The sequence below is a fragment of the Capra hircus genome, chromosome 1 (genome assembly GCF_001704415.2).
Source record: "Capra hircus breed San Clemente chromosome 1, ASM170441v1, whole genome shotgun sequence".
Lineage (NCBI taxonomy): Eukaryota > Metazoa > Chordata > Mammalia > Artiodactyla > Bovidae > Capra > Capra hircus.
This window is the reverse complement of record NC_030808.1, coordinates 151,054,119-151,075,955: the sequence shown is the minus strand read 5'-3', so window position 1 is coordinate 151,075,955 and position 21,837 is coordinate 151,054,119. Positions and strand designations below refer to the sequence as shown.

General features: G+C 49.8%; 1 protein-coding gene across 1 annotated transcript; it reads right to left on the bottom strand.

The window, feature by feature from the left end:
- Positions 545-20,581, bottom strand: ETS2 (ETS proto-oncogene 2, transcription factor). The gene is made up of 10 exons (XM_018052869.1): positions 20,276-20,581; positions 15,872-15,943; positions 12,445-12,556; positions 11,096-11,215; positions 10,572-10,772; positions 8,629-8,712; positions 6,915-7,139; positions 5,648-5,911; positions 3,860-3,978; positions 545-2,752 (listed from the first exon to the last, which is right to left on the bottom strand). Exons 2-10 carry the CDS (start codon positions 15,941-15,943, stop codon positions 2,537-2,539), a joined length of 1,413 nt encoding a protein of 470 aa, XP_017908358.1. The 5' UTR covers positions 20,276-20,581; the 3' UTR covers positions 545-2,536.

Below are 21,837 nucleotides of genomic sequence, written 5' to 3'. Positions count from 1 at the left end.
TACGTCAGCACTCCAGGGGCGTTGAGGCCTCAATTACAAGTCTTTGAGCTTCCAACCCTAAGGTTCTTCTTTCTTTAATTGGATCTTTTAAAACCTATTTAGGTTTTTGGTCATTCCACACAGTATGTGGGATGTTAGTTCTCTGACTAGGGATCAAACCTGCACCCACTGCATGGAAGCAGAGACTGAATCACTGGACCACCACGGATGTCACTACCCTCATGTTCTTAACAAAAATATCCTGAAGTCTCTTCTGTGATCTCTGCCAAAGCCCAGGTGAAGACAAGATACCCAAATCTTTCTAATCTCTCCTTGAAAAACCTTCTCTTTAAGGAACACTTTTTAGGAATTGCTTCAGGAAGGTTCACAGTTGGTTCCAGCTTGGTCCTGATTTGCTGGGGGAGAGGCGTGTAAAGTCAGTTCAAAGGGGCTGTGACCTGGAGTGACAGCCACCGAGGGGCTGGCCCAGCATTCTGGATCCACCGCCTGCACGCTGGGGGAGGTAGGCATAGGGGTGAAGCATGAAGACTCTTACAAGGAGGAATTGATGTAAACAAAATACTTTATTATTTGAGAAAGAAAAGGCCAGATTACAAAACTGTGATATAGAAGTCCTGTTTATTATCATGCCAAAGGTTTACCATGGATTTGATTTTCCATGACTCTTGGGTTGAGCCATGTAAAATTGCCAACTCTAGATAAAAACAGACAAATACTGGCAAATTCATGCGGTCAAAGCCCAAATAAAACGAGCGAGCGGATGGCCGATTTCTTTCAGCAGCAAGATGTTCCCAGCCGCATGTCTGTTGATGTTATAAACAGCTGTCCAGCAGATAAACAGGTCTTGCTTGAGAAGAACATCCTGTGCTTAGCCATAGTGCAAAGAGTCTTATCTGGGTACTAGACTCAGTGGTCCCCCTTCCGGCTCTCCTCTGCTCACCCTACCACCCAATTCCCCCATCTCATCACATGGAGGATTTGTCTTCAGAGACGTCACCACTGGTCCCCCTACGACGCTAGTGAAGTCTGACTTGGAAACCAACTCGATCCGTTTACAAAAGCCAGGAACACAGGCTGAACCAGGGGTTCCTTCGAAAGGACTATGAAAGTCTCCATCACGATGAAGACGTTTTCTTCACGTGAACGACCCCAATGCCTTCTCCTTCCCATCTTGCTGACCCTCTATTTGCCTCTGGGCATCATTCTGTGTGCAAGAAAATAAAAACTGTGGACACTCAACAGAAAGGAGCAGCTTGGTGTCCGGAAAGCCTGAGACTCCACAGGTAAGCAAGACGGGACAAAATCAGGCTCCACTCATGCTCGAGAGGTTTATTAATTAAGCCTTGCCTCCCCCTGCACCTTCAGCTCTATACGGTTGCTTCACTTTCCACCGTGCTGCAGTAAAACTTTCTTACAAATTACATTTTTTTTTCCAGTGAATTACTTTTGCAGTAAAAATAGCTGCTACATAAATCCCTCCTGATCTCTGAAAAGGAGTCGCATAGTTCCAAAAATAGTATTCCTATTTTAATCATACAGCATAATTTGGGGTGTGGGGATGGGGCTGGGGAAGGAAATGCCTGGTCAGGGGAGGTGAGTGGCTGGGGAAAACACAGTTGAACTAAAAAATAAAGTAAATTTTGTATATAAACTTATTTCAAGGCATGCATAGAAATGGAAAACATATGCCATCTGTCAAGAAAAATACTGCTTTATAGCTTTTACATTACAATTAAAGGAGAAGCAGAGAGGCCAGGAGAGGCCCCCAGATAATAACATTAAGTTTCTTATAAAAATTCCCAAATGTACAAAGTCCTTGCCATAGATAATAACCCAGGCAAAACAAAACAAAACAGGAATGAACCTTCTTAGACCTTATTCCTGTAGGCATATTAAATGTAAATAATATACACTTTACAACTTCTCTTAATCTGCACCGGCAGATTAAATGTTTGCAAAAGGACGCCAGTGCTCTTGAAAACCAGCGAACACTGCAAAATGCCATCTGCATTCCTATTTTCACATAGTTATATAATTATTTTAAATTACAATATACAATTTCTGTTAAATAGGTCTGTTAGGGGACTCTAATAACAATTACAAGGTTACAGTCATATATACAAACTAACTTCAGAAACAGCATGTGTCTTTGCCCCCTCCTCCCCCTCAGAACCAAAGAGAGCTCTTGTGGGATTCCTGGCTGCAAAAAGGCAAAAGAAAAATCCAAGAAGTGTGCGTCCGTGACACGCTCGCTCCTTTGAGAAGACCCAACTGCCTGAACGATCCTGCCACCACACAGCCCGCCCAGGGCTAGGCGGGGGGCCCCAAGCTTCTTCCTGGGCCGATCGAATGGAATAGCATCGTTAAGCGGCGGTTCCCGGCAGCAGGCTTTCAGAAGCGAGAAACCGAGCTGCTTTCGGCGGTGTCCGATGGAGTAAGGCCACTGCTCCCGAGAGGCGTGCTGGATGCGCCGGTCCGGCCTTTCAGGGTCCTGGGACGGGTGGCTTTGAGAGCCCCGCTCCCGGCCCGGGCAGGCTCAGTCCTCCGTGTCCGGCTGGACGCCCAGGATGGCGTGCAGCTCCTCGGGCGTGAAGCCCAGCAAGTTCTGCAGGTCGCACACGAAGCGGTACACGTAGCGCTTCCCTGACGTCTTGTGGATGATATTCTTGTCGTAGTAATAGCGCAAACCGCGGCTGAGCTTCTCGTAGTTCATCTTGGGCTTGTTTTTCCTCTTTCCCCACCGGCGCGCCACCTGTGGCGGGGACGGGAAAGAGCGTCATTTAATTCCGCGATTGAAAAAAGCACGCGTGTCTCCCTCGTCCTGGCAAAAACCCTCACAATACTGTAAAGAAAACTATCCTCCCATCAAAATAAATTAATTTTTTAAAAAGAAAGAAAGAAAGAAAAAGCACCGCTTTTGCCCTGATGACAATCTGGATGCATGCTTATTGGACCACCACAAAGCGGCGGAGAGATGCCATCTGCTTTCCTGCTCTGAATCCCTGGCTATTTATCTGGGGATGGAGGGACAGGCAGATGAGGGAGACGGGTCCCCCGACCCACAGCTTCGTCTGCTGAGGCTTCTCCCTCAGTAACACCTTCGGGAGCCAAGGGTTCAGAATCACAGGGTCAATTCTGAGACAAAGGAAACGCTATGTGCCCCCACCTCCTGGGTTCGCACTCCAAGACCCCCACATCCGCAGCTGCTGCAGTGGGCCCGAGGTCATGTGGACGTCTGCATTCCTCAGTGCCTCTGCCGCCCTGGGTTATTGGGGAGGTGATGCGCCACACCCCACAGGTGCCAGAGACCAGGGGCGCCCCTTGCGCTGTCCTTGAAGGGCTGGTATGGGACCCATCCTCAGCTTTCTCATCCAGACAGGCTGGCACAGCTCCATCCACCTCAACTGAGGAGTGGGGCTCAGTATCCGCTTCCCCCCCACCAACAAGGGAAAAAGGCAAATTTCCTATGACATGTTCTGATGGTCAGGCAAGAGCCTCAGTTTACAGCCTGCGCCTTTCGGCTGGATGACAGAGCAAGATGGGGAAGCCCGACAGTGCCACCTGTACAATCCACGCCAGCGTTCTTGCCTCAAGAACCCCACGGACAGAGGAGCCTGGTGGGCTACAGCGCATGGGGTTGCAGAGAGTAGGACACGACTGGGCCGCTGAGTACAGTGTATTAAACTGCATATCATCACAATAAGACTCTTAAAGGGCCAGAAATGTCTCTTGCAGAAGTGCTCTCATTTGTACATACTTTGGACCCGTTTCTTGCATGTGGGAAATTGGTTGTGCAAAGCCCATGTGATGGAATCGGGTTTGAGAACCTGGAGGCTTGAGTCCCCAGCTCTGGACGTACCTCGTCAGGGTCAGCGAGCTTAAACTCCCACCCGTCCCCTGTCCAGCTGATGAATGACTGGCAGGACTTGTCGGAGAGCAATTCTAGAAGAAACTGCCACAGCTGGATAGGCCCACTTCCTGCAGGGGAGAAGGGGGTGGGTTAGACGTTTTTAAACACAGCAAGGCTTTAGAGTCACGCTCCTGAAACAAGAACTGTGAGATCAAGTGGTATCAAGTGGGTATCAAGGTGAAGGCGTGGTGCTGGGTGCTGGTGCCAGCCTTGGATGCGTTAATGGCAGGAGGCCAGACCCCAAGGTGAGGGCTTCTTCCCCCCCCACCTCCTGCTCTTGGGAAAGAGATCACTGGGCCCTTGATCTCTGGGCTTGGTCTTTTGGAGAAAAGGAAAAAACCAAAAACAAATTCTGGGCCACCATCTCCTGGCATCAAAATCCTTCCCTCTGTTTAACTGTTCCTTATGTAATAACTTTTGAGGTTTATTTCTAGAAACACCTCGTGGGACAGGGGTGGGGGCGTTAGAAGGGGCCTTTCAGCAGAGTGAGGCATGTCATTCTCAAAACCCCACCCGTAGCTTTCCAACCAGATGACAGTGGCTAAATTGCTTGATCCAAGACTTGGTTTACTGAGTGGTCACTGGGACACCTAGGGGAGTAGCCAGGGCCTCAACATGTGTTTGATGAGGTATAAGCTTTGCAAAGTGCTCTCTGTATATCTTTTCTCGATTAATATTTGGAACCACCACCACCTTGAAACTATCGATATTTCAAAGATGAAGGATAAGATGGGCCCAGCGGCCAGGTGGCTCGCCCTGGATCACAAGCTCATCCAAGAGCTGTTCCCCAAAGCACAGTGACCACATCGTGGATACAGCTGTGACCTGAGTGACCACAGCTAGCACCCTCCAAGCCCACTTCCCCGTCTGTGAAATGGGTTAATACCAGCCATGCTAGGCTGCCCTAGGGTCCCAGTACTGTCCTAGTCAACCACAGAGCTGGCAAGGCAACGGATGGTCACTAATGTTAAAATGAAAAACCACCCACACTGTGGCTGTTTCCCTTCTGATCAGGCCCTGCCGCCCATGTATGAAAACAACAGCTATTTTCACTCTCCAAGTAATTTTCATGGCTGTTTGTTTTACAGGACAGAAAAGAAATGGGATGCCTGCGTATTTTTATTTTAACCTATTGGATTTTTTAAAGCAGGCATTTTTTAAATCCCCAGTGGCTCCATATGGTCAAACTATGGAGGTGGGGGGCATAAAAGAAAAAAAAAAAGCACATTTAAGGACACAGAAAGCAATCCAAAAAACAAAAACTGGAAATATCTGGTTCTAAAAACAGCTTTAATATTTGTCCCTGCCTAGAATAGCTGTTACCCAAGCCTTCAAAATAAGATGGGTTTGAGAAGCAGAAGGTGGTAAACAGTCCCTGTGTTATTGGAGGCCCTCTGTGCCCCTTCCCCTACCAGGCTAGTCTCTGAAATTCCCGGCGTGGCTGAGTCAGAGCTTCAGCCTCCTCCAGGGTCCGTGTCCCTCACTGTTCTCCTCTCCTTTTGGGGACCAGCCAGGACTGACCAGGTGAGGGAGCAGCCTGGGGATTCGCACCCACTATGCTGAGCTCAGCGACCACGAACATCCCTGTCCATGTGGCCTCTTTGGATGCAGGGAGACAGCTCGCACGGCTTAAGGATGACACCGGCTTAAGGATGACACCACACGCATAAAACCTGGAGCGCCAATGCGAGGCATCCAGCGAGAAACGCCCTTGATAAACAAGGTGGCTGCACGCACCTGTGAAGCCGGCCAGCACGGCCGCGGGTATAACTGGTTTGCCCTGTTCCACCGGGTCGCTCCGGTCCTGGATGTAGTCCTTGAAGGACATGGTCGGCTTGCTGAGGCCCAGGGACTGGCTGCAGTCGTCCTCAAAGCTCTCAAAGGAGGGCACCCGCTGCACGTCCAGCAGAGACGACTGGCTGTTCCAGGACTGCAGCAGCGACTCCGAGCTCTCGAAGCTGTCGCCGCCCGTCTCCGCCGAGTCGTGGTCCCTGGGCTTCCCTGGGAGAGACAAGCACAGGCTCTGACCCCTCCAGGACGACGCAAGGTCAGGGACAACCACCAGCCCCTCCAGAGCACAGCAACTCAGGTTGCTCACTGAGGCGTCTGTTTCCTATGAATAAACACGCTACTCAAGCGCCGCTTCCATCAAAGGCAGGACAGAGACTGTGTAGCTGCGAGCGGAGGGCTACACCGCATCGGAATGAGCAGCCACGCGGGTGGATCTCAGACACAACGTGAGCAAAAGCCCAACACGAGAACACTTTGTATCCAGCTCAAGAACGGGAAAGACGGTGATGAGCAAAGTCAGGACAACAGCATGTTTTGGGGGCAGGGGGAGTGCTACTGAGTGGGAGGGGGAATGAGGGAGCCGTGTGGGATGCTGGCACCCTCTCCATCTCAATCTGCATGGCGGTCACCCAGGGGCATATGAAAAAAAAATCCAACCTGAGTTTTGTCTACTGCACACGTGCGAGTGCGTTCAGTCGCTCAGTCGTGTCTCTTTGCAGCCCCGTGGACCATAGCCCGCCAGGCTCCTCTATCCATGGGAGTCTCCAGGCAAGAATCCTGGAGTGGGTTGCCATGCCCTCCTCCAGGGGATCTTCCCACCCCAGGGATCGAACCTATGTCTCTGCACTGCAGGCGGGTTCTTTATGACACCTGGAAATATGCATTTTCATCTCCACAAAGACATCCCATCATCTGCCTATACTGCCTCCTCCAACAGCCCACTGGGTGGGTGGAGGACTCCGGCTATGGGAGCAGGAACTCTGCTGGTTCTTCGAAACCCTCCCGGGCCCCGGACCAGAGCTGGAGGCACGTGAGGAACAAGCTTGCTGAGCATCGCTGCTGTGGCCGTGTCCCGGCAGCCCAGTCCTTGAGCTCCTCCAGGAGCAGAGCACGGGCCGACTGATTAAGAAACTCAGGTCACGGTCTGACCGTGGGCCCGGGAAATTACACCCGCAGTCCTACTGAGAGGCGCACTCGGGAGCCTGGGCCTCACCAGAAGTGCTGGAGAGCAGGTTCAAGCTGCCGGCTGGGAAGTCCTGGCTGACCGAGCAGTAGTTGACGCTGACGGTGCTGAGTCGGGCCTTGGGGAACATCTGGAAGTCCTGCTCTGGCCCAAGAGTGCTGGGCGCTGAGGACGCTGGACACAGGCTGTCCAGGAGGCCGCCTTTAGGGTAACTCTGTGTCTGCACGCCGTATGGTGCCTGCTCCACGCCAAAACCTACAACACAGGACCGCAGACCACACAGCTGTCAGGCGACATCAGCGTGAGGACCAGAGGCCCTATACGCCTCCAAACAGAGGGAATGAGAGCAGACCCACCCACTCCAGCCCTCCCTCTGCAAGACCTCAGTGGACATGCTGAGGCTTGACGGGCAGCTTTTCCACCGAGTCCTCCTCTGACCTAACTGTCCATCTTCTTAGTCCAGGGCCCTTTCCCAAAAGGCTCGCGGCCTCCGGACCCTGGGGGCAATGCTGCAGGTGGATATTCCTAATGCTTCCACGGGAGCCTCAGGATGACAGGGTCACTGTCTCTTTCGCCTCCTGAGGAAACTGAGGTCCAGACCAACTAAGCGATCTGCCATCCACCCTGTGACCCGTAAGTGAGCCTGTCCAGTCACCCTGCCCACGCCTAAGGGGACCACCGTAAGCTGCGCTCACTAGCGTCAACCACCAGAAACACCGACCCGAATTCCGTAACATCCCAAGTTCAGAGCAAACGGGGTACTGCTGTTCACACACCTCCTGCACCTGCTACCTTTATCTATTACCCTGATCTGACCCCAGCGATTGGATCACTCCATTCTGCCCCTTGCGTTATAAATTGCCTCAACCAACGCTGGCCAATGCAAAGGGTAACACAAGCCACCAGAATGCAATGTTAGATTTTCTAACAGCCCCACTGGAAAACTAAGAAGATGCTGGCGAAACGAGTTTGAACATTTTACTTGACCCAGGAGACGGTTAAGAACCCACCTGCCAATGCAGGAGATGCAAGAGACGTGGGTTCTACCCCTGGGTTGGAAAGATCCCCTGGAGGAGGAAATGGCAACCCACTCCAGTATTCTTGCCTGGAGAATCCCATGGACAGAGGAGTCTGGTGCTGCTGCTGCTGCTAAGTCACTTCAGTTGTGTCCGACTCTGTGCGACCCCATGGACTGCAGCCTACCAGGCTCCTCCGTCCATGGGATTCTCCAGGCAAGAACACTGGAGTGGGTTGCCATTTCCTTCTCCAATGCATGAAAGTGAAAAGTGAAAGTGAAGTCGCTCAGTTGTGTCCGACTCTGTGTGACCCGATGGACTGCAGCCCACCAGGCTCCTCCACCCATGGGATTTTCCAGGCCAAGAGTACTAGAGTGGGGTGCCATTGCCTTCTCCGAGTCTGGTGAGCTACAGTCTATAGGGTCAGAGAGAGATACAGCTGATGAGAATGTACGCAAGAAATCCATTACCATTTCAACATGTAATCATAATTATAAAAATTATTAAGGAGACATTTATATTAAGACTTTCAGATTGGTGGGCATGAGTTTTATCTCACTGCACATCTCAGTGTGGACCAGCAACACTTCAAGTGCCCAGTGGCCTGGATTTGTGAGTGTGCCCATTGTGTGGGACAGTGCAGGTCTAGACCCTGGCTTCGAACCCTTCACGAATCTAACAGGAAGTCTTAGAACCAGGCTCTTAGGGGCAGAATTCATTACACTGACCTAACGAATTGCTATTAATCCAATGAGGAACTGAGTTGAGGTGTGAATTTTCTTCATACTGATCTTCGTTCTTTTCTTGGTTTTCTGAAAAATTGACAGAGGAGATAGAAAATTACAAATTGAGAGGGTTTAAATGACACAAGGAAAAAAAGTTCCTTTCTGAATTACTGTTCTATGGTTATTCCAGCATAAAGAAATGCATTTCAGCTGCATACTTAATCCAATGGTGTTCTGCGCCATTATGTCTTTTAAAAGTACTAGAGACAGTAACGTATTTTCCTAATAACTAGAAAAAGACTTCTAAAATTAGTGCTGCCATTGGCAAAGTTAAATTTTCTATTGTATAATTTGAGCAATCTAGATGATGTATTGAATTCATCCATGCAGTCCACAAAGGGTTAAATGCTTATGAAGTACCCCCTCCACCAGGGGCTGGGAACACAGCAAATTAGGGACCTGGGCAAGTTCTCTGCCCTGGTGATACTTCAGATCCATCACCTCAAACCCTAAGGTGTGTCCACGGGTGGGAAGAGCTACAGAGAGGTCAAAAGAGTGCCATGGGTGTCCAAATGGGACACATGTGTCCAGGAACTTTAAAAAGGAAAAGGTTGGCATTCTGTGTGTGAACTTATTTCTACAAACACACAACCACACACACACACACACACACACACACACACACATCCAGACACAGACATTGAGAAATCGCAAAATGGGTCCAACATGCCAACAAACAGATTCAAACAGAAACTTGTCAGATCAGATTTGTCCAGGTTCAGGGAAAATTCAAGGGTCTTTAGGTTTCCCTGGCTCTCAGAAGTCATAACTACAAAGAGCTGGTGGGGGGCCCTGAGATCTTTTTAAGATGCTGAGTCCGTAATAGATGTTGAAACTCAGAGTTTAAAATCAATTGAATGAGAAATATTTCTCTGACCTCTACCAACGAGCTTATTTTCTTATATTTTTAACTTGAAGGATTCCTATGTTTTGCTTTTTTAACTCAGTGTTTTGTTTTTTTGTTTTTTTTTTTTTTCTTTTATCCAAAATGTGTATTGGGAAGGTTTCCCATTCATCTTGATACAGGGTATGTCAAGTGCTGCTTCGGTCTGAAGGAGCAGCCTTCTGTAAGCCTTGCTCTTCCTCCTGAAGGCTGGCCAAGGACAACACAGCCGTGAACACACATAACTACTGCCTGTGCACAGGTAAAGACAGGGTGATTCTGCAGCATCCTGGGCATTTCACACCCATGAAACAGGAACTGGGGCTCTGCACGAGGCGCTTGTTCCTGCTTCCTCTTCTCTTCTGGAGAGGGATGAAGGAGATCCTTTGCGAGAGGCACGCGCTCATGGGGAGGGTGTCACTGCCAGTAAGGCTCAATGTATTTTTAACACTAGTCTCAATGCTCTTTTTAGGTCTAAATCAACATTTTCTACATGAGAGTTCTTTTGCTTGAAGGGCAGTTTCTGTACAATATTTCAGTGTATAAAATATACTTCAATTACTTCTACATTTGTTTATAAACATAAAACAAAAAGTCTTTGTGGGATCCCATCTGGTCTTAGGGAAAATAACTGTAAAATTCCCAGTTTATCAAAGGCATGCTTTTGTTGGGACCAAATGATTTCTTAAGGCTCTGTAAAGTGAGCCCCCAAACACAGGAATCCCAGTTGCCTTGACATCAGAGCCACATGTATGCCTCCGACTCATGAGGTCTGGCGACACTGAACACCTTGGTGACTAAGGCTCCCACCTTGTGGCTAATGCTCCCCACACACGTACTTAAGTGGAACTGAAATCTATAATCACCACCACAGAGCTGACTCGTGGCAATGCCATTTTCAGTCCATCTGCCTTCCATCACTGAATCGCCGACCCTATAGTTAGCATGCACAGCTCCCCTCTTCACTCTTTCCCACCACAATCGCCCTGTTGCTCACAGGTACCTTTGATCATCTGCTCCAGATGCTCCCAGAGAATATCGCCCACAAAGTCGGGCGCCAGCTCCAAAAAGCGCTCTTTGCCGAGGTTACACAGCACCTGCCCTGTCATGCCAAACCTCTGCAGGTTCACATCCACGAGACTGAACTCGTTGGTGGCCCAGAGAAGCCACTGGCACACCTGCTGCTCAGTCCACAGCCATGGACCTAGCAGGGAAGGGAGAAAAGGCGGTGAGGCCAGACGCACTCCTGACTTGCCTGCAGAGCCCCGCCGGGCACCGGGGCTCAGGGTGATGAGCCAGCAGATACCCAGGAAGATGCTGAGGTGCTAACAGCAGTGCTGGAAGAAGTGTTCAGAGGGGTGGGTTTTGAAATAAAAACTGGCTCAGCTTCATGAGATTTCTGTCTCTCTTTGCAAGACACCCTAGGTGCATGCTTGAAATGACACCATCTCAAGCTACGGCGGCCCGACCCCCTCCCTGGTCTAGCACGGCGCAGGGCAGAATGCAGCGCCAAGAAGCAGCACTTACTCTTTGGGATCCCCAGCCGGCGTTGCTCCTTTTTGAAGCCACTGAAGGTGGCTTTTAAGGCTTGACTCATCACAGCCTTGCTGCATGGCGTCAGCAGAGGCAACTCGCAGTTGGCTGAGTCTGGAAAACAAACCCCACGGGGACGTTAAAGAGTTCCAGCTGGCCACAACACAGGGCGAACGGATAGGGGAGGAGGGAGGGAGTCTTAGCTCCCATGGAAGAGCAATGAGAATCCTCAGTCTTCAGCATCATTCCCCAGAGGAGCATAAATATTAATATGAACCAAAACGGTCTGAACGAAACTGAGAAAATATATTATAATTTAATAAAACGTATTATTTTAATCATTATGTAACTATACTTCTTACAATTTAATAACTACCCTTATTTGAAAAAGAAATGTAAAGCAACACTTGGGTTGAATTTTTGCCAAACTTCAGAAAGCAGCGATCGACGCCTAGGTAAGGTTTCTCTTGCAGGCCAGCCAGTCTTACATTTTTGACAAGGAGGAAGTTGTGTGGTTTCTCACCAAAAGCCTTAAAGGGTTGTAAATGGCTAATCTGAAAGCGACTTCCATCCATTAAACTAAGCTGCAGGCAAAGGGACAGCAGATGTCACAGGAACACACAGTACTTAGCACCTGTGACGTCAGTTTTTTGGAAAACAACGTTCTCTGCATTCCCTCAGCAATTTCAAGAATGATGAATGGCTGTCACGTGACAGCGCACTTACGCAAGCATATGTGTTTTAATTAATTTTCTGGGCTGTATTTTTTAGCACTGACTTCATGTGACAAAGTCACCTCTGGAATGTCTCCCCCTAATAACTCTATCATAGTAATCACAGAGGCATCACCTGACGGGCTATTCCTTTCAAAAGAATGAACACTGATGTGAAGAGCTATAGGCACAAAGGCAGATAGTTAAAGATGAGCAGGAATACTTTGCTGCCCCAAAACCGGCGGTAGTGGGGGGAAAATCTAAGCTAAGGATGTGAACCTAGGATGAAAAGGTGGGGTGCACTGTGAGGTCCACTGGTCTGCGTCACAGAGGGGACTGGGAGATGGGGCCTGGGCTGGCTGCAGAGTTGGAGCAGCCTAAGAGCTGCTCAGGGCCCCCTGCGGTTTGCCCCCCCGCAGGGCACCTCCTCTCCCTGGGGTGCGTCTGGCGGGTAAGGACTTCACAGTCACCAGCCGCATAAAAAGAACTGTTTTCTCCCAGATCCCAGCCTCTGTCTGACTTTTCATACAGATTCAAGACGTCAACGTGCATCCCTTACGAACGGTCATCTATGAACTGAGATCCTTAGGGACGTCACACTCAATTCATCAGGTCTGAGTAACCAATTACCATGAGAAATCGAATCCAAGCCAGTTGGCACTTCCTGGAGTGTTTGCTCTTCATTTAGGGAGGGGAAAACCGCAAGCAGGGACCCATCAAAGGTGTCAAAGGCGGCCTGGCGCTGCAAAGGCAAGAGGGAAAGAAAACGAAAACGTTGGCATTTATACTTAGTTAATGACTTTAACTAATGACTTAGTTAAAGTGGTCCATGGGCAGCCTCACCAAGACACCCTAAAATTCAATTTGCCAGTTATAAAGCCACGCATGGAATCGACCAGTTGGTACTCTGAGCAGACTTCTGAGAAGATCCAAGTGACCCAAAGGATCTCTTTACTCTGGGTCACTTACAGGCACACCTTGGAGACGCTGCAGGCTTGGTTCCAGACCACCGAAATACAGTAACTATCACAGTAAAGCGAGTCACAGAAATTTCTTGGCTTCCCAATACATATAAAAGTTACTCTTACACTATTAAGTATGCAACAGCATGCTGTCTAAAAACTGTGCACATACCTTAATTAAAAAATTAAGTGTGCACATACACTTAAAAAATTAACTGTGCACATACCTTAATTAAAAAATACTTTATTGCTAAAAAATGCTAACCATCATCTGAGCCTTACTTTGTAATCTTTTTGGTAGCAGAGGGTTTAAAATATGTCGAGGATTACCAAAATGTGACACAGAGACACGAAGTGATCAAATGCTGTTGGAAAAATGGTGCCAATCAATGCTACACTGCAGCGTTAGCACAAGCCTTCAATTTGTAAAAAAAAAAAAAAAAACAACTCAGTATAGCAAAGTGCAGTCTATCAAGGTCTGCCTGTCATCAACCACAGAATCAGAATGACTGGGAATTTACTTTTAATGGCCTAATCAGGTTAAATGTATAGGTTAAGCAAACAAACCTAAAACCAAGAGAGTCTTAGAACAGTGCCTGGAGGGACTCAGAGACCACCTCAATCCAAACACCTGGCCCTTCTCAGCTAAATGGGTGAGACAGGCAGGCTGTGTGCATAAGGAAAGCAACAATGTAACATTATCCCCTAATTAAAAAGAAAAAATCCTATGAGAAATCATAATGGAAAATAATATTTTTAAAATGTACATCTATGTACATACGTGTAAATATATATATGTATAACCAAATCACTTTGCTGTATGACAGGAATTAACAACAACGTAAATCAACTATGTGTGTGTACAGGTAATTGTGTCTGACTTTTTGCAACCCTATGGACTGTAGCCGTCCAGGCACCTCTGTCCATGGAATTTTCCAAGCAAGAATACTGGAGTGGGTTGCCATTTCCCCCTCCAAAGGATCTTCCAGAACCAGGGATCAAACCTGTGTCTCCTGCCTCTCATGCCTTAGCAGGCAGATTCTTTACCACCGCACCCCCTTGGAAGCCCTACTATATTTATACTTCAATATATAAGGAAAATAAATAAGGGGGGGAGGGAAGAAACAAAAAAAAAGATCCTTGGCAAAACAGCTTCAGCTCACTGCAATTAAGATGAAAGGCAGGGAAAGAAAAAAATCAAATGACAAAAATCAAACAAAATACTTACGAGAACATTCCTTAAGATTTAATTTTGTAAAAATGTAATGTATTGAAAAGGTCACTCCGTCACTGCCTCCCATCATCTATGAAGGGGAAAGATTTCCAAAGAAAACAGATTTAAAGTTAAACTACCTACAATTTAGGGGAAGAGACACACAGAAAGATAAGCTTGGAGCTGTGAGAATTTCAAATACAAATGGAAGAGCCTGTACTGTAAGACTCATTTGTAAGTAACAGACAAAGGCCTGATTCATCATTGCCTAACTTGTGGAAGAAAAACGTGAAGAACGGCTATATTTTTCCAACATAAGCTGGAAATCCCATGTCATGTGTAATACAGTGACCCATTCATTGAGTCATCAATTAAAAAGTGTGTAACACATTCACAGATCCAGTGGTTGGTGTGCTTTCTGTTTAGAAATGCAGAACAGTGAATGATGCATGGCGTAAGAGGGTAGGCAGAAGTTGGAGCTGTGCCCAATGATGTTGGCGCCCAGCCCCCCCAAAAAACCCAAAGCAGGGATACCAACTGCCCAAGACGCACGGGGTCTGGGGGGAGGGGGAGGGGTGATGGGGAGAGGCCAGTCATGCATGTGTGAAATGCTCATCTCAACTTATAAAATGGCTTATAGCAATGCTAATTTTGGTGACATACCAGATAGATTTTTAAAATTCCTGGCGTGGAAGCCTGGCACGCTGCAGTCCAAGGGGTTGCAAAGAGTCGTACAGGACTAAGCAACCAAACAACAAAGCGCGGCCCAGGTGACTGAGAAATGCCTTTCCTTTCCTGACTGTGCTTCTATTCTGTTTTTAAAACCAAGAAGCCAAATGACAAGATAAATTCCCACTGCGTATTTCAACACATCAGTTTCAGCAAAAACGATTTCTTCTCCAAGCCCAGAAATCACACAGGCCTAAGCTCTTTGAGTTTGTAGGAGAAATTTTCTCTCTAGAGGTGTCGTTTCAAACTTAATATTACTGTAATTTCTTGTATGGTTTCTGCCAGGCCACAGTGAAAACGTCTGACCAGACTGAACAACAACAAAAACCTCACTGGCTTGAAATCTGATCAGTTTCATGATCCTCTGGAAGGACCTGTGTCAGTTTTTGCCTCCTGGGGTTTGATCAGACAAACCGCCTCATAACGATAGAGAAAAGCAGAACATGCTAGAGACACAATATTATACAAAACACTACCGATCTAAAACCACTGCCTCTGAGACATGTTTACCACAGAACAGTAAAAAAAAAAATCAAATCTCGCTGTCACACTTGGAGAAGGCAAATGGGAAATTATCAACTTGTGTTGCTAAAGAATGTTCCCCAAATAGAAGCTACATGAAATGTTTATTACAAGGGAGGAGGCTGTTTAATCTGTTTTTCTTTGTTTTTAAACAGCTGCAGTTGTCCCAGGAAGGACAGACTGCCTGAACCCCATGGGCACTGACCCCTCTGATCAGAGTAGGACCAGCAGCCAATAACTGGGCCTGCCTGCCTCCTCTAAGCTCTTTCAGCTCTTTGCCATCACTTGAGGAAACTTCCTGGGTGGATAGAACAGATAGCTCCTGCAGTTCTGTTCTCTTGAGAATTTATAGAACGTTCCACCTGGTAGAAGCCTCAGAAATCAACTACCAAGGCCTCACCATCTACAAATTGAATGGTTTCCTTCATATCTTGGAGGATAAGTCAAACAAACACCAGGAAAACCATTTAACAGATGAAAACGCTGAGACCCAGAGATTAAGCAAACAGTCCAGAGTCACACAACCAGTCTCACAGCTAGAACCAGTCTCCTGGGAGCCAGTTGTTTTTTCACTTCAAGAAACTGAGCTTTCCAATTTTTGTTAAGTTTTTATTAAGACTTGTTCACTCACCTTGAGTGTCCCTCTGTAACTGCTGGCCACAGGGGCCACCTGGTCCATGTTCTTGATTCCAAAATCATTCATCTTTAACAAAGAAGAAAGAAAAATTAAGAGCTGAAAGAGGCAACAAACCAAGGTGATTGTTAAACCCGCATCCACACCTCAGTTCAAGTGCTCCAGCCCTAACAGGTCATTCAGAACTGAATGCCAGGAATTCTTCTCACAAAGGTGATGCTACTCAAGGAATTAAATAATAATGCCACCTGCAGAATTCCCTCAGGATCTGAGGCGCTCAGATAAAGCTGCCTTCCGGCTGGCTGGGATAGCAAGGGACAGGAGTGGAGAAGATCTGTCTTTCATCGTCAATTTCAAGGTCAGCTCAGGGTGTAGGAGCTGTTGGGGGCTGTGGGCGGGTGGGCTGCCCGGCCATGGACCACCTCCTGCATGCAAGGGGCAGTCAGCTCAATCTGGGAGCTCCAGAGCCAGCCGCCACCACCACTCCTGGGCAGATCCAAATCCTGGAAAGCCCACTGGAAGACCTGCCTAGGAGGCGCCCTTTCCTCTCCAAGCTCAGGAAGCATAGAGTAAGGAAGAACCTCAGCTTGAGATCAAACCCTCCTGCATTATCTCAGATTCTCCAGTGTTGAGCACACAAGCTCAAAATCCTGCATTTGCGGGCTGCTCAGCTGTGCGTTTCTTTAAGAGGAAGTAACTCCGACTGCAGACCTGCCTTACTTGCTCGGATGCCCTGGGCTTTTACCTTGGACCTGCGCTGACCCGTGTGGTAACCACGTGTGACTCCTGAGCACTTGGTCCTGGACGAGGGCGGACTCAGATGTGCTTGCCCTCGATCTCAAAGATTTCGCAGCGAAAAGTCAACTATCTCAGTATTGACTCTTTGTTTACTGCGTGTTTATGTAATATTCTGAATGTGTTAGGTTAACTGAAATTAATTTCATCTACTTCACTGTATTTAACTGCGGCCCTTAGAAAACTTAAGAGCTACATGTATGACCTGCAATTGAACAGTTCCCTAAGTGACCTGTGATTTGCTGTCATCAACTGAAAACTTATCTGGGGCCCTAAAACGTTACTGTTTGCCAGGGTAAGTTAAATATTAGTACATGAGAAAAGTACTTAGATAATCCTGCCAGAGCATTAGATGGAAAAAAAAAAGAGCAACTGAAGCTGATTTTCAAATACCCTGGGAAAGCCCCCACGACAGCAACCCACCCTCCTGGCTTCAGGACCAGGAACTGGAGGTCTAGAATAGGAAACTTCATGGGTATCTCTCACTGCCCATTCTGAGGTCTCCACTGGGTGCTGCTACCTGTTTCAACCAAAACTTTGAGTAATTAAAATATTGTGCAATGGCTAAGGCTGACTAGCAGAGGCAAACAGCATATTTTCCTGTAACTACTTAATTCGAGTTTGTCCTTTCTTGTTTTCCCTTTTTGGTCAACATTATGGCTAAACCAGACCTCCTAAGGACTCAACATACAGACACAGACACACCTCCTTGGCTAGAAAGGCAGTGTGGGAGGAGAGTCCCTGCCACAGGGGAGGCCAGAGGCACTGGGTGTATGTGGGTGGGGGTGGTGTGCACGCTCAGTCGTGTCAGACTCCATGACCCCATGCACTGGAGCCCGCCAGGCTCCTCTGTCCATGGAATTTTCCAGGCAAGAATCCTGGAGTGGGTTGCCATTTCCTCCTCCAGGGGATCTTCCTGACCCAGGGATGGAACCTGCGTCTCCTGCATTGGCAGGCAGATGCTTTACCACCGAGCCACCTGGGGGGTGGGGGGAGTTGTTAAAAACCTCTGAGGGCAGGTCATCATCAGGGTGGCCAATCAAATATCACTATACACTATGGATGATCCCTGCCCTAGTAGGTTCCTCCTTTCAAAGACCTAAGCCTGAGCTGAGGGACCACACCTTGCCACCTTACTCAACAGTCTGACATCCCTGAGAGGTAGATGTTATGCCATCTGACTGAGAGGCTACAGAGACTCCCCCCCCACCCCGGACCCCGTCCCAGGACTTTGCCCAGGATCACAGGGCTACTGCGGGGGTGCGGGGGGACCCTCAGGAGCACAGAGCAGACCAAATCCCATTGGGGGTATAGTGCGACCTGAGCTCCGCCTTGAGCCAGGATCCCCTGAATGGTGAGGCCTGGACCCTCCTCCCAGCAGTGAAGAGCAGAGATCACACACAGATACCACAAGACTAGACTCCTGCTCGCAGACTTTGCACAGATGCAAAATGCTCCTTAATGGAGAGCTTTATGGCACCGATCTGCATGAAAGAAGCCCTGTCACCTGTTGATGACATCAGCAAGCCTCAAAACAGGAGACCAAAATGAAAGGACATCTGTCAGTTACCCATCTCCTTCTCCAGACGGGCAGACTTTATTCCACATTCTTGAGCTCCACGGAGATGGACGGAGAATAGATGTGGTAGGCCATGGAGCAGCCTCGCCTGGTTTCTGTGTACAAATTCTGCGAGGAAAGGCAATCTACCACTCCCATGTAAAGAGCTCTAATTACCAGCTGCGGAATAGAATTCTTTTGTTGTCCGGCTTTTAATTTGTTTTGTGAAAACCATGTAGAATCAGAGTGCTCTACCAATCGTTGCTGGCAAACACGTAACTAATCAAATTTAAGTTCCCATTTTACTCAACAGGTTCACAGGTGGCTCAGTGGTAAAGAATCTGTTTGCCAACGCAGGAGACACAGATTCAGCCCCTGGGTTGGGAAGATCCCCTGGAGAAGCGAACGGCAACCTACTCCAGTATTCTTGCCTGGAGAATCCCATGGACAGTGGAGCCTGGCGGGGTTCATGGGGTTGCAGAGAGTGAGACGTGCGTGACAGCATCTAAACAACAGTTCTACTCAACATGGCTTGTGAAGATAGCAGACAGGCCAACTCAGTCCACATAAATCAATTTCACATTCAGGTCTTTTTGCCATTGCCCTATTGATCGCTGCTCTTGAGCAACAACAGAAAAAAAATTGGGTAAATGGCAGACATGTTCGATTTTAAAACAAGTAGAACTTGCTCAACAACAGGACCCTTATGGGAACAAGTGATTGCTTCTGCGAGATTAGAGCACAGGTTTGCATTTAGGCAAATTGAAAAAGGAAAAAAAAAAAAATCAAATCCTAAGCGCACTTTTGAAGATTGGTTTTCTTTTTCCTTTGAAAGCTATCAATTTAGGGAGAGGAAAGACTAATCCCAGAAATGAGTGTTAGACTATTTCCCTGCAGGACACACAGTGCTCTAGTTCACTGTACTGTGATATTATTCATAATTTTAATAAACCTTAACTTAGAGATTTATCTCCCTGATTGGTGGCGGTGTGAGATGGCAGAAATCGCACAGGCGCTTCCACTGCACGGAACAAGATGAATCTCTTACCGGTAAATTAAAATTAATTACCCCTATCTCCAAAGGGGGCTGCTCATTTCTTTATTCCCTAAATAAACTGCAGGTCAAATACTATTTTAGGATACCCTACAATTGAATACAGGCCAATACAAAAGTCTCGAGTGCTTAAAAAAAAAAAGGCTATATACGCACAAACGCTGTTACCCCTTCGTCCAAAAGATCCCGAAATTGGAGGCAGCCTTGCGCACCCATAACCCCATTTCCGACACTGTCCCCACGTTCACCTCCCGGCATCAAGGGGCCCGAATGCAGAGGTCTTGGGGAGCCCGCGGGGGTCTCGGTAGAGCCGCCGGACCCTCCCTGGGCCCCCGTCGCCTGCCGCCCTGGCCGGGCCCCGGACGCGACAGCGCAGGTGACCGGGAGCGGGGGTGGGAGCCGCAGTTCCTCAGGTGTTTCAGGCGCCCCGGATCTTGCCGGGCCCGGCGCCCTCCGGTAAGTCACCGGCAAACTGGGGCGCGCCAGGGCCCCTCAGACACCTTCTCGCGCGTCCCCCAAGCCCCCAGGCGAAACCAGGTTCGCCCGGCGCCCACCGGCAGGAGCCACCCCCGCCTTCACGCCTGCGTTTCCTTTTAAAACAAAAGCAAGTGAAACGAGCCGGCGCGCCCTGCCCGCCCCAGCCGCCTCGGCGACCCCAGGCCCCGCGGCCCAAGTTCGGAGCCGGGTCCGCGCGTCACGGCCGGGCCCACCTCGAACCCTGCTCGCCGCCCACCCACCTACCCCCAAAGCCACTCGGCCACCCAGGGAACAAGAGCCCCAAGCGGACAGATCCTGGACGCGCGATCCCAGAATCCCACGAATAGTCGCCACCCTGCCTGGACAACCAGCTGCGCCCCGGGGATCTGGGGCGCCACCCGCGTCCCCAACTCGGTTCCTGGGTTCCCCGGGAGAGAAGCGGGCGCCGCAGGGCGCTCCCCGCCCGCCGACCCCCGCCGGACCCTGGCCACCCCACCCGGCCCGACCCCGCTCTTACCGCGCCGCTTCGGGCAGGGCCGCCCGGGGCTCGAAGCCCGGGCTTCCTCGGTGCGCGCCGGCGAGAGCGCGGGCGCGGGCGCGCCAAGTAGGGTGCTCGGGGAGGCCGGGGGCGGCGGACGGGCTCGGGGCGCTCGGGGAGGCCGGGGCGGACCGGGGACGGCGGGTGGGCTCTGGGAGATCCGGGAGGCCTCGGCGGGCCAGGGCCGGCGGGCCGGCTCGGGGCGATCGGGGCGATCCGGGCTGTGGCTGCACCGCGCTCACCGCCGCCGCCGGAGGAAGTAACCGGCCGGTCCCCTCCGCCGCGCGCTCTTCTGGAGCCGGGGTATCGGGGGGAGGAGGGAGGAGGGAGGAGGGAGGGGACTTAGGGACAAGGAGGCGGGGCGGAGGGGGAGGGGAGAGAGGAGGAGGGGCGGCGGAGGGGCCAGGCGGGGAGCCTGCGTGCGGAGAGGAGGGGCCGAGGGGAGGGGAGGAGCACGGAGCCGGAGGCGGAGCCGGACCTGCCCAGTCGGACCTCGCCCGGCGCCTGCTGTCGCTCGGCGGCCGCTCACCTAGGGCGGCTGCGGGTCTGGGCCTCCGAAAGTCCTGCGCCCCGGGCCGTGTGTGTCCCGGGAGCTCAGGACGGATCTTTCTTTCTTTCTTTCCCGGGTCCGCCGCTTTAATCCCCAAAGGTGCCCTGGCAGGACCGGAGTAGCTAGCTAGCGCTGGTGCCACCGAGTGGCCGCGGGGTTTGGTCCACCGGGGGACTCCCTGTGGCCCCATTCTTGGACATGCTTATGGACTTATGATTTCCGATAGTTTTTATTCCGAGCGTTCTGTCGGGAAACACGCTGAGATGACAAAGGTACGAAGTGGACCCTCGGTCGGTCACGAAGTCCCCCTGCTCCGGGAAGCACCCCCCTCGCCCCAATCCTGCAGCCTCCGTGTGAGAGGCGCCCCTAGAGTTGATCGGTGCCTTGGTGATAACCAGCCTTGGCTGGGCTTCCCTGGGTTGTGCCAAGTGGCTTCAGTCTTGCAGACTCTTTGCGACCCCCTGGACTGTAGCCCGCCAGGCTCCTCTGTCCATGGAATACTCCAGGCAAGAACGCTGGAGAGCATAGCCATTTCCTCCTCCAGGGGATCTTTGAACCCAGGGATTGAACCAGCATCTCTTTCATCTCTTGCATTGGCAAGCGGGTTCTTTACCTCTAGCGCCTGGGCTAGTCCTCCGTGATAATTCTCCAAGGCCTCATTGTCCTCGCTTTATGTATGAGAGAACTGACCCTTAGGGCAAATAACTTGCCCAGTCAGAAGACATACAAATGGGAGATTCAGGGTTGAAACTCCAGTTTATCTGACTTCCAACTATGGTCAAAACTGTGACCGGTACCTCCTGTTTCCATTTTTAGCAGGAAATACTTGAGTCTCTGGCTAGAAATATGCACATTTCCTATTCAGATTCAGATCAGATTCTCAGTATTTTGGTGGAAGATTTAGTTTCCCAAAGGTGGGTGTAGAATGAAATAGCTCAGCTTAGGCAAGGCCAGGGACTGGAAGTTGGTGCATCTCAGAAACCGCAGTGCT